Source organism: Cajanus cajan, chromosome 1 (genome assembly GCF_000230855.2).
Source record: "Cajanus cajan strain Asha chromosome 1, NIPB_CcT2T_4, whole genome shotgun sequence".
Classification (NCBI taxonomy): domain Eukaryota; kingdom Viridiplantae; phylum Streptophyta; class Magnoliopsida; order Fabales; family Fabaceae; genus Cajanus; species Cajanus cajan.
Window position 1 is genome coordinate 31,878,320 of NC_138517.1, and position 16,585 is coordinate 31,894,904.

Below are 16,585 nucleotides of genomic sequence, written 5' to 3' on the forward strand. Positions count from 1 at the left end.
ACACAGGTGTTCGTGGTGCGCGCATATAGGGTCTATTTCTACATCGGTCATAAGAAAAATCGATGTAGAATAATTCCTGATTCTATTTCTACATCGGTCATAAGTAAAATCGATGTAGAATATGTTTGTATTTTTCATTTATTTACAAGTATGCCACCGCATTTATAATTTACATCGGTTCTACTACAACCGATGTAAATATAGCAATAGTGTTTTTGTAGTAGTGAAATAAATCTAATTAAGGAAGACAACTAAAATTGAACAAAGTAAAGAAAGTAGTAGAGAAAAAAAAAACTATAAAAAAGGAAATAAAAGATAATTATTGTAAACGCCTAATCATATTAATATTAACCTCAGTATTATATATATATATATATATATATATATATATATGTGGTTAGAAAACACATGTATGATAATATTATACATTATATCACACCACAAGCACTTAGCATTACATATTTTACAAAACGGGCGTAGTTGTTTTTCTTATATATATATAGTACAGATCATTACATGCCTATCTACATATCATATTTTTATCTTTCTACTTCTATAATAATTACATGGGTGGTTGGAATAAATTCACGATAGGGTTCACGTGATTAGCTGGGGGTAAGTAAAAAGTCACAACGATGGGTCCATCTATCACTGTGGAAATTTCTTGATATGGAGAAAAAGTGAATGACGACACTGCTACCCCATTGAAAGTTACAGAGTTGGCGAGGGCATCGACGCTCCAGGTGGTGCCAGAGAAAACAGTCGAAATGACTGAAGGGAAAGGAGCGGGTATCGCTGGAACATCCATCTATATTTATTTAATTTTTTATAATTATATTACACAAGAAACATAAGGAGTAAGAACATTTTTCAAAGAAATATTTATAATCATAAAGCATGCGTAACAATAATTAATATTAAAAATATATATATAAAATTTGAATTACACTTGCAGTGACTAGTCAAGATAAATGAGCATTATAATATCAACCAGCGCAAGAATTTTTAATCATAATTTCTTACTCATTTGAATCCCCAAGGTCAAACCTCCAGCTACAAATAATTCAAATTTTATTTTCTATGGCCATAGAGCAATATTTATTTAATTAAAACGAGTCAAAGACATTTTAACAAAATTATATTATAGTTAATTATAAAAATAATAACGCTAAATAAATTTGAGAATTTATTATTATTTAAGCTTTAATTAAATAACATATACTTAAATAAAATATATTAAGAGCACCAATTAATTAAATGACAATGAAAATCATTATAGAATAATTAAACAATATAAAATATGAACATATTAATAATTATTATGGATAACAATAAGCATAGAATAAGCAAATAAATGAGGTTAGGGGCACCTCACTAGATAAAAATAACATAAATAAATAAATATAGGAGTATAAAAAAAATTAAAGAGATAAAGTTCTCCTCCCCCTTACCTTGAAATGCACACTTATTAGAATTCTATTCTCTTACGTTGCGGTTTCTCTTGTTCTCTCTTTTGTTTCTTTACCTCGTGCCTCTTACTTAAGTGAGAGTGAAGCCTATTTATAGGTAAATAAGGCTCACTGTCCACGAACTTCAGGTAACTTTCTTATCCCTTAATAAATTGTATGTACTTGAATATTCTTATCTGGTATCTGGGCTATGTCTAAATTCTTATCCCCGTAATGATGATTTTTATCACAGGTGATCAGTAAATTTTGCCACGACTGCACATTCCCTGTTGTGCCATTTCCACGTAATTGCTTACGTTTAAGCCTCATAAATGCTTTGCCACATATCACCGCACCTATACATTCACATTCCCTTTTTACATATATATATATTCACTGCACCGGCACGTTTCTCTTTTTTTTTTATATATATAATTTAAACTTCATCATAATAAGGATAACGTGTGTACAGGTTTTTATCCCTAGTAATTATCATTTCATTTTTTTTATTACGCCCATTCGTATTGTTTATCTATATATATCTATATATATATATAGTTTAATATAATGAGTTACGTTTAAACATTTAAAATTTTAATACTAATAATTAAAATATTCTTCTAAAAGAATTATTAAATATTTCTAAAAGTATAAAATCATAAAAAAATTTATAATAATAGTTAGTTATTAAATATTTCTATTTTAATTTCTAAAAATAATAAAATTTTAATGTATTAAAATTATAAAATATCAAACTTATTTTCTATTTGTTCTGAAAATATAAAAATATATTATATTTAAATTTTAGGATATTACAATTCTCCCCTACTTGCAGAAATTTCGTCCTCGAAATTTTTATTGCTTAAAATAGATAAGGATAATTTTTCCTAATTTTTTCTTCCAGTTCCCAAGTAGCGTCTCCAGTGTCTTCATTCCAAATGACCTTTACCAACGAAATCTATTTGCCTCTCAACTGCTTGATCCTCCTGTCTGTGATCTGTACAGGCATTGTTTCAAATGTAAGGTTATCCTTTAACTGTACTGTATCAGGCATTATTACATGAGATGGATCAGAAATATATTTTCTTAATTGAGACACATGAAAAACATTGTGAAGATTAGAAAGAAAAGGAGGTAGAGAAATTTGGTAGGCAACAGGACCTATTTTTCTGAGGATTTGATAAGGACCAATAAATCGAGGTGTGAGTTTCTTTGATTTCATTACCCTACCAATACCAGTTGTTGGTGTAACTTTCAAAAATACATGATCACCTTCCTGAAATTCGAGAGGTCGTCTTCTTTTATGAGCATAACTTTTATGTCTGCTTTGAGTCGTTCTCAATTTTTCTTGAATCATTTTGATCTTTTTCGTGGTTTGTTGCACCAATTCAGGACCCAAGATTAAGTTTTCTCCTGTCTCAAACCAACACAAAGGAGTTCTACACTTTCTCCCATATAGAGCTTCATAGGGTGCCATACCTATGCTAGAATGAAAACTGTTGTTATAAGTGAATTCAATCAGAGACAGATATTGATCCCAACTACCAGAATCCTCTAGCACACAAGGTCTCAATAAATCTTCTAAGGATTGAATGGTCCTTTCTGATTGTCTGTCTATTTGAGGATGATATGCAGAGCTAAGGCGAAGCTTGGTTCCTAATGCTTGATGTAAACTTCCCCAAAATTTAGAAGTAAATCTAGGATCTCTGTCAGATATAATACTAGATGGTACACCATGCAATCGTACAATTTCCCTTATGTACAGTTCAGTCAATTTCTCTAGTGAATACCTAATGTTAATGGACAAGAAGTGAGCAGATTTTGTTAGCCTATCCACGATAACCCATATGGAATCAAACTTATGAATTGTTCGTAGTAAACCAACTTCAAAATCCATTGCTATACTGTCCCATTTCCATTCAAGTATATCTAAGGGTTGTAACATTCCTGCTGGCTTTTGGTGTTCTATCTTGGCCTTCTGACAAATCAAACATGTAGCCACATATTGTGCTATTTCCTTTTTCATTTTAGGCCACCAAAACATTTTCTTGAGATCCTGATACATTTTTGTTGCCCCAGGGTGTATACTCAACTTACTCTTATGTGCCTCACCTAAAATTATTTTCTTAATTTCAGAATCATTAGGCACACATACCCTATCATTAAATTTCAAAACTCCTCTTTGATCTATATTAAACTTTCCACCATCCTTTTTACCCAACAATCTCTTTTTCTTTTGAATGAATTTATCAACTACTTGAGCCTCACAAATTTGTCCATGTAAATCACTAGTAATATGAACTGCATACAATTGTATTTTATTCTGATTTACTGTAGTTGATAAATCCATATCTCTAAATTTTTCTATCAAATTCATCTCATGAATCATTAATGAAGAGATATGTAAAGATTTTCTACTCAGTGCATAAGCCACAACATTGGCTTTCCCTGGATGGTAATGTAATTCAAAATCATAATCTTTCAAAAATTTCGTCCACCTTCTTTGTCTCATATTCAGTTCCTTTTGATCAAACAAATATTTTAAACTCTTATGATCACTAAAAATATCAAACTTACCACCATACACATAATGTCTCCATATCTTGAGTGCAAAAACAATGGCAGCTAGTTCTAGATCATGGGTTGGGTAATTCTTTTCATGAGCTCTCAATTGTCTAGAAGCATATGCTACTACCCTTCTATCTTGCATAAGAACACACCCTAATCCCATTTTTGAGGCATCACAAAATATGACAAATTGTCCATTAGGATAGGGTAAGGCTAAAACTGGTGCAGTAGTTAATCTTTTCTTAAGCTCTTAAAAACTATTCTCACATTTCTCTGTCCACTCAAAGGGTTGCCCTTTCTTGGTGAGTTGAGTTAAAGGCATAGCTATTTTAGCACATTCCTCAATGAATCTCCTATAATATCCTGCCAAACCCAAAAAACTACGGATTTCTGTTACCGTCTTTGGAGGTTCCCATAGTAGAACTGCTTCTACTTTAGACAGATCTACAAACACTCCATCTTTAGAAATTACATGTCCTAAAAATTTAACCTCCTCTAACCAAAATTGACACTTAGAAAGTTTGGCATACAATTGTTTATCTTTTAGGATTTGGAGAACAGTTTGAAGGTGCTCTTCATGCTCTTCATGAGTTCGAGAATATATGAGGATATCATCTATAAAGACCACCACAAAATGGTCCAAATATGGACGAAAAATCCTATTCATATAATCCATGAACACTGCTTGTGCATTGGTTACTCCAAAAGGCATCACTTGATATTCATAATGACCATACCTTGCTCTAAATGCAGTTTTTTGTATGTCTTCTGCTTTCACTTTGATTTGATGATATCCTGATCTTAGATCTATCTTAGAAAACACAGTGGCTCCTCTCAGTTGATCCATCAAATCATCTATCCTAGGAAGAGGGTATTTATTCTTTATGGTAAACTTATTTAATTGTCGATAGTCCACACACAGCCTAAAGCTTCCATCTTTCTTTTTAACTAACAAAATAGGAGCCCCCCAAGGTGATACACTAGGGCGTATAAATTGTTTTTCAAGCAACTCTTCTAATTGTTTCTTCAACTCTGCTAATTCAGAAGGTGACATCCTATACGGCGCCATTGAAATTGGTCCAGTTTCAGGTACTAAATCAATCAAAAATTCAATCTCTCTGTCAGGTGGCAAACCAGGAATATCATTAGGAAAAACTTCAGGAAAATTTTGAACAACAGCTATGTTTTCCAAGTTGACTTCCTCTTTAGCTTCCATAGAGGATAAGATTAAATATCCTTGAACTTTACCCCAAGAAAACCTGTTTATGGGTTTGGATAATGAAATCGATAGGTCCTTAGAATCAGAAAATAGGATAGACTTTTCTGGACAATTGAGAAGAACATGGTTGGAAGATAACCAGTCCATACCTAAAATCACATCTAATTGTGATAAAGGTAAGCAAATCAAATTTACAAGAAATTTTTTATCATCAATAAAAATAGGACAGTCTGAACAAACTTTATTGGCAATTACAGATTTGTTTGTAGGGGTTGAAACAATTAGATTAGACTCTAAAGAAGATATTGGTAATTGGATGTGTTGAACACAATCATTGGAGACAAAAGAATAAGTTGCGCCTGAATCATACAGTACATTTAAAGTTTTGCCTTTAATGAAACATTTACCTTGTATTAGATCGTTGTTTTGAGCAACTTCAGTTCTGGTCATGGTATAAACTCTTCCAGTTGTAGGAGGTCTCGGTTTGGGTCCAGAAGTATTCGCGTGCGCCTTTGGTTGTCCACACTCAGAAAACACATGACCCGACTTTCCACACTTGAAACAAACAGGTCCTTTGAGATGACAGTCCTTAGTATAATGACTCTGTCCACACTTAAGACACTTAGCTTGATTATTCATGGGTCTACTGGAATTTCCTGCAAATTGAGAAGATTGGGATTTCCATTGTGGTCGATCATAAGGTTTTCCTTCATTATTTCTTTTCTTATTAAATTGAGGGCCAAAAGATTTTGGTCTATTATCCTTATTATGATCAAAACCTTCTAAAAATCGACACTTGTGTATTAATGTGGGAAAATCAGAGATTTCTAATATTCCTACTGCCTTTCTTAATTCTGGTCTAAGTCCATCTTCAAATTTAATACACTTCATTCTCTCATCAGGATGATAAAAGAAAGTAGAGTATTTTCCCAATTCCTCAAACTTAGAAGCATATTCTCCCACTGTCATGTTCCCTTGTTTTAACTGCATATATTCTATTTCTTTAGACCTCCTAACATCATTAGGAAAATATTTTTCAAAAAATTTGGCTCTAAATACTTCCCATGTAATGATTATTCCTCCTCCTTCTAATAACCTCCTAGTACTATCCCACCAATATTTTGCTTCTCCTACTAACATAAACACTGCATAATTTACTTTTTGTTTATCAGGACAGTTCATGGCTCGAAATATCTTTTCTATTTCTTTGATCCATAATTCAGCCTTTTCAGGATTATATCCTCCGTCAAATTGGGAAGGTTTATTACTTCTAAATTCTATCAGTCCCTGTGACTCCCCCATTCCTTCCGGTCGTTGATTTCTTAATAAGGCTGCGGCCATATCCTTAATAGCTTGTACAGCTTCTGTCAGTTCATTATTTCTTCTTCCTGCCATCTAAAATTTTTATAGATTAGTTTATTATACTAGAAACATAGTTAGCACATTTCCCCAAGTTACACATGGAACTTTGCTCTGATACCATTAAAATGTAAACGCCTAATCGTATTAATATTAATCTAAGTATTATATATATATATATATGTGGCTAGAAAACACATGTATGATAATATTATACATTATATCACACCACAAGCACTTAGCATTACATATTTTACAAAACGGGCGTAGTTGCTTTTCTTATATATATAGTACAGATCATTACATGCCTATCTACATATCATATTTTTATCTTTCTACTTCTATAATAATTACATGGGTGGTTGGAATAAATTCACGATAGGGTTCACGTGATTAGCTGGGGGTAAGTAAAAAGTCACAACGATGGGTCCATCTATCACTGTGGAAATTTCTTGATATGGAGAAAAAGTGAATGACGACACTGCTACCCCATTGAAAGTTACAGAGTTGGCGAGGGCATCGACGCTCCAGGTGGTGCCAGAGAAAACAGCCGAAATGACTGATGAAGGGAAAGGAGTGGGTATCGCTGGAACATCCATCTATATTTATTTAATTATTTTTATAATTATATTACACAAGAAACATAAGGAGTAAGAACATTTTTCAAAGAAATATTTATAATCATAAAGCATGCGTAACAATAGTTAATATTAAAAAATATATATAAAATTTGAATTACACTTGCAGTGACTAGTCAGGATAAATGAGCATTATAATATCAACCAGCGCAAGAATTTTTAATCATAATTTCTTACTTATTTGAATCCCCAAGGTCAAACCTCCAGCTACAGATAATTCAAATTTTATTTTCTATGGCCATAGAGCAATATTTATTTAATTAAAACGAGTCAAAGATATTTTAACAAAATTATATTATAATTAATTATAAAAATAATAACGCTAAATAAATTTGAGAATTTATTATTATTTAAGCTTTAATTAAATAACATATACTTAAATAAAATATATTAAGAGCACCAATTAATTAAATGACAATGATAATCATTATAGAATAATTAAACAATATAAAATATGAACATATTAATAATTATTATGGATAACAATAAGCATAGAATAAGCAATTAAATGAGGTTAGGGGCACCTCATCACTAGATAAAAATAACATAAATAAATAAATATAGAGTATAAAAAAAATTAAAGAGATAAAGTTCTCCTCCTCCTTACCTTGAAATGCACACTTATTAGAATTCTATTCTCTTACGTTGCGGTTTCTCTTGTTCTCTCTTTTGTTTCTTTACCTCGTGCCTCTTACTTAAGTGAGAGTGAAGCCTATTTATAGGTAAATAAGGCTCACTGTCCACAAACTTCAGGTAACTTTCTTATCCCTTAATAAATTGTATGTACTTGAATATTCTTATCTGGTATCTGGGCTGTGTGTAAATTCTTATCCCCTTAATGATTTTAATAAATTGTATGTACTTGAATATTCTTATCTGGTATCTGGGCTGTGTGTAAATTCTTATCCCCTTAATGATTTTTATCACAGCTGATCAGTAAATTTTGCCACGACTGCACATTTCCTGCTGTGTCATTTCCACGTAATTGCTTACGTTTAAGCCTCATAAATACTTTGCCACATATCACCGCACCTATACATTCACATTCCATTTTTATTAATTGCTGCACATTTCATATATATATATTCACTGCACCGGCACATTTCTCTTTTTTTTTTTTTTTTTTTTATAATTTAAACTTCATCATAATAAGGATAACGTGCGTACAGGTTTTTATCCCTAGTGATTATCATTTCATTTTTTTTTATTACGCCCATTCGTATTGTTTATCTATATATATCTATATATATATAGTTTAATATAATGAGTTACGTTTAAACATTTAAAATTTTAATACTAATAATTAAAATATTCTTCTAAAAGAATTATTAAATATTTCTAAAAGTATAAAAATCATAAAAAATTTTATAATAATAGTTAGTTATTAAATATTTCTATTTTAATTTCTGAAAATAATAAAATTTTAATGTATTAAAATTATAAAATATCAAACTTATTTTCTATTTGTTCTGAAAATATAAAAATATATTATATTTAAATTTTAGGATATTACAATTATCAATAAATTTTAAATATATTAATATCTTTCACTCAATTTAGACAATTATATATATTGAACTTATATTATGTTTTAGAATCTTGATTTTGTAAAAAAAAACGTATTTTAAGTTAGTCTTGTTGAATTAGTAGAATCTTTTTAAATTTTAGGTGTTTTTAATGCCTTTTTGTTAGTTTTTGAGATAAAGAGAAGAAAGAAGTAAGGCTAACAAAAGAGTGAAAGAAATTGAGCAAAATAAGTTCGCTTAAGTGAACCAACTTAGTTGCTTAAACAAGATATGATCAAAGGTACTCAACATAAGGAGCTATTCCGCTTAGGATGAAGGTGAAAAGACACCCTAAGCAATTAAGTGCTTACTCAAGTGAGTCACTCGTTAAGCAAGTAAAATTAGAGATACCAATAGAAACATTCATAAATTACTTATTCAAGTGAGCCAACTAGATAATGGGCCCATCTTAAACTTCTCAATAAATTGATTATTATCGTTTAAGGGAGCTTACATAAAAGAAAGTCCATTTAAAATCTTATGAAAGTAAAATTTAATAAATAAAGGACATTTCATATTTAACTTTTTTCAAAGAGATTAAAGAGAATGATAGTAAGAACTTTTATGTAGGATTCGTGATTACAAAAGTAAAATGGTATTAATTACAATGTAAAATGTTGTTTCAAAACATACCATCATAATCTTTTTTCCATCCGTACTTTCATTTTTCTTCTTTACCACACTTCTAATTAAACCTTGCTCTAACACAATTGACGAGGTCCCCGCCTACTTTCCTCTATCTTTGCAAGTCAAACAAGGCCTCTATTGTTGTCCTTTGGCCATGTTGACGAGCCAAAGCTAGGATTCCTGCCCTTTCTTTTGTTTTCTTTCTTATTCCGACCATAATTTTCATCAAAATTATTTTACTCAATAATATTTAATCGTTGAAGTGAAAATTCTTAATAAATTAATTAAATTTATAATTTTTTACAAAATTTTAAAAAATATTAACATTTTATTATATAAATTTAAATTAAGATATAATATAATTTTGTGAATAATCATTAAGTTATATATATATATATATATATATATATATATATAAAGAAAAATTATAATTAATAAAACTTAGCATATATTAAGTTTAGTCTATTTTAGACTATTAATTAGTAATTAAATTAACTATATTTACTTTAATTAGGTATCCTATATACAATGATTCTTTGAACTTCAATCTATACATGAAGCTAAAGAATAAGAAAGTAGAAGCACGCGCGTACGTGAATTTAAAGATGGATTCATGACTACATAAACAAATTTATCTAACTTCTTACATCAGTACGTGAGTACAAGTTAACAAATATAGGATTGAGTTCTTGTAGTTTTTTTTTAGCTTTTTCTTTTGTAATATTAAACACTAATTGTTTCATTCCTTGTCATGATGCAAAATGTCTTAAAACAAATTGTTATATTTCGCAATGGTTGAAAAAATGTTTTCAGTCCTCCAATTTTTTTTTTATTAACTCTAACAAGTTAATTCTTATTCCAACACATGTAAATTAATTTGTATGGTTCGTGATGAAACTAGAACTTATGGTACATTATAAAATGAATCATGGAACGTGGACGACCTCAAAGCAATAGGCGTGGCACTTACCTTATGTGGCTACTAGCAACCCACCAACTTCCCTTTCTGTGAAGAGTGTGATAGCAAATGCAACTTGCAAGAGAATATTCTTAAGGGTATGAGACAGTGACGTGTCTCTCTCCCGTGGCTACAAAACAATGGATGATGTTGAATGGTTCTGCATGGAGTAGTAGTTTCCATTAATTCCTACTATTCTGCATTAGATGGTGTTGAGATGAGAGTCTTTGGCACATGCAAAGAATATGTATGCAATGGTTTTCTCTTTTAAGCTCGCAACAAGAAGCAGAAAGTGGAGTGCAGCCAAGGGTGATTTGCCGGCACTAATTACTATTATTGCATTGGTTGAATGATTTGCTTCTGTTGCCGGCAAGTTTCTCTTGGCTACATTTTGCTTTCTTCTTCTCCTGTGATGCTCTCTGAGGAAGATTATATATCTACCAATGTAGTAACTGAATTGTTGCATCAGCACCACTCAACGAGGATTTATATGAGTGAGTCATCATTTCACATCTCAAACATCCATGATTAATAATATGATTTTAATTAACAAGATAATTAATCTGAGTAGAATTGAGCTTAATATCTTTAAATAAGGTTTCAAATTTGAAAAAAAATATAGATAATTAATCAGTATCTTACAAGGATTAATTGTTGACAAAATGGATACTTCTTCTAAACAATATCATTAAAAAGAAAAGAAAAAAAACAATTTTAAATCGGGTATTGCAATACCTCTTTTGACTGCAATATTGATATCACTACAAAAAAAATTGTATTTAACTGGGGTTTTTTAATGGGGGTTATCCTAACCCTCGGGAACATAAGTAAATAACTGGGGTTTCAATAACCCTCGTTAAGTATTATTAAGTTACAGGGGTTAAAATTTAAAACCGTTGGTATATTTTAATAATATTTTTTTTTTGTTTTTTTTATCTTTGTAATGATAATTATTTTTTTTTCATTTCCCTCTCACATATGTTTTGGTTTCCCTCTCTCACGAACTAACTAAGAACACTCCTTCATCAGAAAAATGCAAATGACCTAGCCTCTCTCTCCGACGCTCTCCGACGCTCTTAACGCTCTCCGACGCTCTTAACGCTCTCCGACTGCCTGCGATTTCTATAGCACCGACCAAGGTATGTTTTCCACTCATCTTTTATCATTTGAAGACCGTATTTATCTCTTGTATTACTCACACTCTTGAGATTTAACATTGGAAAAATTCCCTCATCGTTGTTCATTTGGGGTTTTTTCAGATTGTTAGCAGAAAATCCTTGAGCTTGGACCGTATTGATCTAGGGTTAGTGCTTTGCATGTGGGCTGCGCTGACTGTGCCTGGGAAGTTTTTGTCCATCCACCCTGACTCTGAAGAGAACAGGTAATCACTCCTTGTTTTGCTTTTTGAAAAGTGCTTCTGGTAGGATTTAAGTTTGTGTTTGATTTGATTTTAGCATGTGGTCATTCTAAAATTTTTGAGGGCTTGCAACTTGATCCAATGGAACCTATGTGCTTCCTTTGACTTTGGAATGAGACATTTGGTAAACTTGTCTCGAAACACTTCTATGAGAGAAAATCAAGAAAAAAAATGGAATAAGCTAAAATGTTTATTCATAAGTTAATTTGTAGAAGTTTTGTCATATTAACTTCTCAAAACTCTTATTTTCAATTTATGCATAAGCTAATTTTAGTTTATGGAGAAATTTATTTCAGTTTTTTCTTTTTAGTTCTTGTTCTAGAATTGTTTTTGGAGAAGTTTATCTAAACATGTTCATAGTGATTTGTGTGCAATCTTATATTATACCTGACATAAGTTGTTTACGGTAAGTGATAATTTTGCCCTTTTTGTGTTTGGTATACCTTGATTGAGTTTTGTTGGTTGGCAAAGAGGGATGGAATAGTAGAAGAATGGAAATAGAGAAGGTTAAGAAATTAAGATTGTTGGAAAGGAGGGTTAATATGAGTTCGGCAAACTAATTCTCAAATGGGTTCTTGTTTTGAGTAAGGTTATGGTTTAGTTGCCTCACTACATTGGTTACTTGGTCTTTTTGTATATACTTGGCTGTAAATTAGATGTGCTTGTTAGCTTTGTTTTGATTGATATTGGGTGGAGAATGACTTTGGGATATTTAATTTTAGAAATTAATCTTGGAAGAGTTTTATGTTTGAGTTGATGGATTTATAATTTGGATGAGTTGCAAATTGTGAGCCTAAAGTGAAAGATTCATTATGGGATTTGGAAGAAATACTTTTGCAGTTTTGCCCAAAATGTATATTATGGTACCACCTTATATAAGTTGATCTCACTATGTCCTTGTCTTGTCGTCTAAAGCTTGGTCTACCTTCAACCGGTTCTATTATTTTTATAGGTCCTTCATTTAGTCATAGCATACTGATTCTATTGGATCAGAATATAAGAAAGAAATGGGAACTTTATTGACAGAAACGTCTGTAATGGAGAGATAATGGACAGAAATGAGGAAATGTCGATACAGACTCCTCCAAGAGTAACCCAAGCTTTTCCGCCCAATTTCACTCCGAAACCAAAGACCTACCCTCCTTCTCGTAGTTATACATTTGTCCCCTTACAAATAACAATGTACCACTAACTGACAGTCCAGCTGTCAGACAAACTAACTACAGCTGTCTAATCATGACAGTTACTACCTGCAATTTCTGTTACTAACTGATTCAAACCCCACTGAGGTATGTATCACATACTTGATAGAATAGGGGTTACATTTAAGTGGAAATACGGTAGGTGTGGAAGTTAATAAGATTGGAAAAATATTTGCTTCCTCCTGAGGGTAAAAGCAAAAAATATTCAAAATCATCTTTAACCACCTTGCTTGTTTGGAGTTTGGTAACAGATAGACAAATAATTTTATGCAAGAGTAGATTAGTAATTGGAATTACTTCATTGTTTTTCTTCCTATATTTCATTTTTGTACTTATTTAATTTTGTCTCTTCCCTGTCGTGGTAGACAAATAATTTATTGATGTGAAGATTATTAATTAATTCAATTTTGAAAGGCCTAGTTAGTAGGCAGTCATTTTCATAATAATTTCAGATTAAGCAGATACAGGTCATGGCATGATAGTTATAGTCATATATAGGTTGTGTTTTAGATTTTACAAGCCAATTAAGGTGTCAAATTGTTATTTCTTGTGTTTTGATTCTTTTGAAGGAGGAAACTCCTAATTAGGAAGAAACCTTGCTTGTACTCAAATTTTTCCTGGAAACTTTATTATCTCTAATTTTCTATCATTTTTTCAGAATTCAGTGTGCTTATTTCTTGAATCAATTCCCTACCCACAACTGATATCTTTTTTATTTCAGCAATGGAGAACGAATTTTTCCTTTGTTTTTGGTTTCTTATCATAGTTTCCCTCCTCTGCGAACATAAAACACCAAAACAAGGGCAATTAACTCCCCTTCCATCCCTTCTCCCTTTCCTTTCCTCTCCCCTAAATAACTTCCGGTGCCAAAGACAGAGCAAATTATCATCTACGTTCATTAATTTGCCATGTGACCACTACATATGTTAGATTCTTCATTCACAAATCACAGTCCTGTAGATTAGATGCTAAGTAACCGAATTTGAAAAATATGCTCAAATTGGCATTATCTATCAGAAAGAAAAATGAAATGGAAAGTTTGGCTGTTCCCCAGCATGACATAAATATTACCAGAAAGCTCAAGCTCGGCTGTTCAACCACTGATCTCCTTGTCCACTACTTATATGATTTATTTCATTTAGATAACAATTTACTGAACTGGAACAAGTTTTCTGCTCAATCAGTCATATACGTAGTAGTTGCACCCTCCATTAAAACACGATATGATGCCTGATATATTGATGTTTTTGTGTAAAAGCATGCTGCCTAAAATATACCAAGTAATACTTTAGACCCCATTTTACATCTATTTTGTTTTTAACGGATCATTTATTGTTAGTTGTTTCTATTGATATGAGATAAATAAAATGAGTGTCGAAAATGGCGTATGGTGCTAAAACATTGCATTAGAAAGGGTGTTAAAAAGCGTTAAAATACTAATAAATATTTGCCCCTTGTCAAACGAAATTTCTCTTTCCAAAACTTAGTAATTGCTATCCTTGGTTGCACTTGGTTCATACTTGAGGTATAGAAACTTAGCAAGTCTGATTTTACTGGCTATATGCTTGTATATAATTAATTATAAAAAATAGTTACAAAAATAATATGTAAAGTTTATATTAGAAGAAAAAGATAAATAATATTAAAATATATATTTAATTGAAATAGTTAAAATAGATAACTATGTCTCATGAACACATATTAGCCATTAATTATCAGTTTTAAGACATTGTGAATATCGTATCTATGAAAATAATAATAAAAAAATTGTGATTTTTAATTAGTTATTTGTGTAAAACATTTTACAAGACAATACATGATCGACAAACTTTTCTATAAATTAACTTATGTTTAAATTAATGTTAATTTAATTTATTTTTTTTTCTTCTCTAAAAATGTTGTTGGAGAAGTTAATCCAAACACTATGAATGTTCATTTTTGACATTTGACTTATTATTATCTTTTTAGATGAATTAAACCATATTTAGGGTTGGTTTAATGGTGGGAAATTAGAATAATATACACAAAATTTTAAATTTGAATGTTAATATTTTCTTTGTAGTTTGGATGGATAAAAAAATTAAAATCTTTTTGATGAATTGTAATGTGTGGATCAACATTTCAGTAATCCATGAGTTGAAATAAGTTTTTTCTTGGTGGTGTATGTGTATGAACAGTTAAATTTATTAAATGAAGCTAAGGCAGACATGCTCCATGAAATGTGATCTTCTGATCATATTAGTAGGGATTGAGACATTTCATATCTATATATTTTATTGAATTTTTTTAAAATAAAATAAAATTTGAGGTTAAATAATAAAAGTTTTTAAGAATTTGAGTGGTTAGAAATAATTAACTTATTTGAGTGATTACATGAATGATTGATTTTTAATATTAATTTTTAATATTTAAAGGAGACGAAAAAATGATTATAAATCCATGACTCTACTCGAGGTATAATATAGAAAAGTCTAATTGTGTTAATTTGCTAATCTATTCCATTTATATATATATATATTAGTGGAGACGAAACATATCTCTATTTTATTTAAAAATTTAAATTAAATAAAAATTGAGGTTAAGTAATAAAAGTGATTAAACATCGAGGATTTGAGTAGTTAGAGGTGGTTAACTTATTTAAATAGTACTTACACAGGTGGTTAATATTATTTTTATTATTTAGTTGGACCACAATCACCTGGTTTGTTACCTTGGATGCAGGATTGTTTCTTTACCTGCCAACCTGGGCTTCATGATCTTCAACCATCGATACAAAGTTTTTCCTGTAGAAATGGATGTGAAGCTTAAGCATTGAGGACTTTCATATAATTCAACCATCGATACAAAGTTTTTCCTGTAGAACTGAATTTGAGACAATGATGAATTTTTTTGCACAAAATTATCAAGGTCAAAGGCTTCCTGACTTGCCTGTATTTCAATCTTCACCGGTAATATTTTAAATTCGAATTAATTTTATAAATATTTTAAAATATACTTTATATTTCTAACTAAGTTTTATATTTAATTGTAGGTATCTGACCAAGGAAGTGCACAACCAATTAATGTCCCTAATCATTCTCCAACAAATTCTCAAGATAGACAATAGGGTTATATTTGTTAGGGAAAGATGTTGACCTTTTTGTTTTAGGAAAATCAATATTTTGTTGGATATATTTTCATTACTTCTTAAAAGTCATTTTGGATATTACTAAACTATGGATGTTGCTTGTTAGGAATTTTTTTGGATGACTTGTTTATGTACATTTGCTTATTAATATATTGAATTTGTGGATTGTTTGTTCATTTTATTTTTTAATATTTATATAACTTGTGCATTTCAAAATTTATATATAGATTGAAATATTATACATGGTTAAAAACCATTTATAAGCTACAAGGATTTAAAAATTAAAAATACAAACAATATATTAAAAATATAGTGTGGCGTTAACGAGGGTTTACAACCCCTGGTAAATTACAGGATTATATAAACAGCAGGTTATGTGATGACATTAACGGGGGTTTAAAGCTCGTAGTAAATTACGGGGGTTATCACAAACAGCCAAAATCAATGATGGTGTTAA

General features: G+C 30.6%; 1 protein-coding gene and 1 long non-coding RNA gene across 2 annotated transcripts; one reads left to right on the forward strand and one right to left on the reverse strand.

Moving 5' to 3' along the window:
- Positions 1–2,377: 2,377 nt before the first annotated feature.
- LOC145954221 (uncharacterized) lies at positions 2,378–8,854 on the reverse strand. The gene is made up of 4 exons (XM_083068091.1): positions 7,840–8,854; positions 5,078–7,193; positions 2,994–3,277; positions 2,378–2,445 (listed from the first exon to the last, which is right to left on the reverse strand). Exons 2-4 carry the CDS (start codon positions 6,628–6,630, stop codon positions 2,378–2,380), a joined length of 1,905 nt encoding a protein of 634 aa, XP_082924217.1. The 5' UTR covers positions 6,631–7,193; positions 7,840–8,854.
- Positions 8,855–9,922: 1,068 nt separating this feature from the next.
- On the forward strand, positions 9,923–16,294 carry LOC145949390 (uncharacterized). The gene is made up of 5 exons (XR_014427594.1): positions 9,923–10,876; positions 11,412–11,521; positions 11,642–11,763; positions 15,723–15,949; positions 16,033–16,294. It is a non-coding gene; the product is annotated as an uncharacterized LOC145949390 (long non-coding RNA).
- The last annotated feature ends 291 nt before the right edge of the window (positions 16,295–16,585 follow it).

What these genes read in the sequence shown, in the direction of transcription:
- LOC145954221 (XM_083068091.1), bottom strand. Translation starts at nt 6,630, where the DNA reads ATGGCAGGAAGAAGAAATAATGAACTGACAGAAGCTGTACAAGCTATT. An exon ending in GGACCAATTTCAATGGCGCC is followed by an intron (nt 3,278 to 5,077) that starts GTATAGGATGTC and finishes TATCGTGGATAG; the next exon opens with GCTAACAAAATCTGCTCACT. An exon ending in TTGTGTGCTAGAGGATTCTG is followed by an intron (nt 2,446 to 2,993) that starts GTAGTTGGGATC and finishes ATGCCTGTACAG; the next exon opens with ATCACAGACAGGAGGATCAA.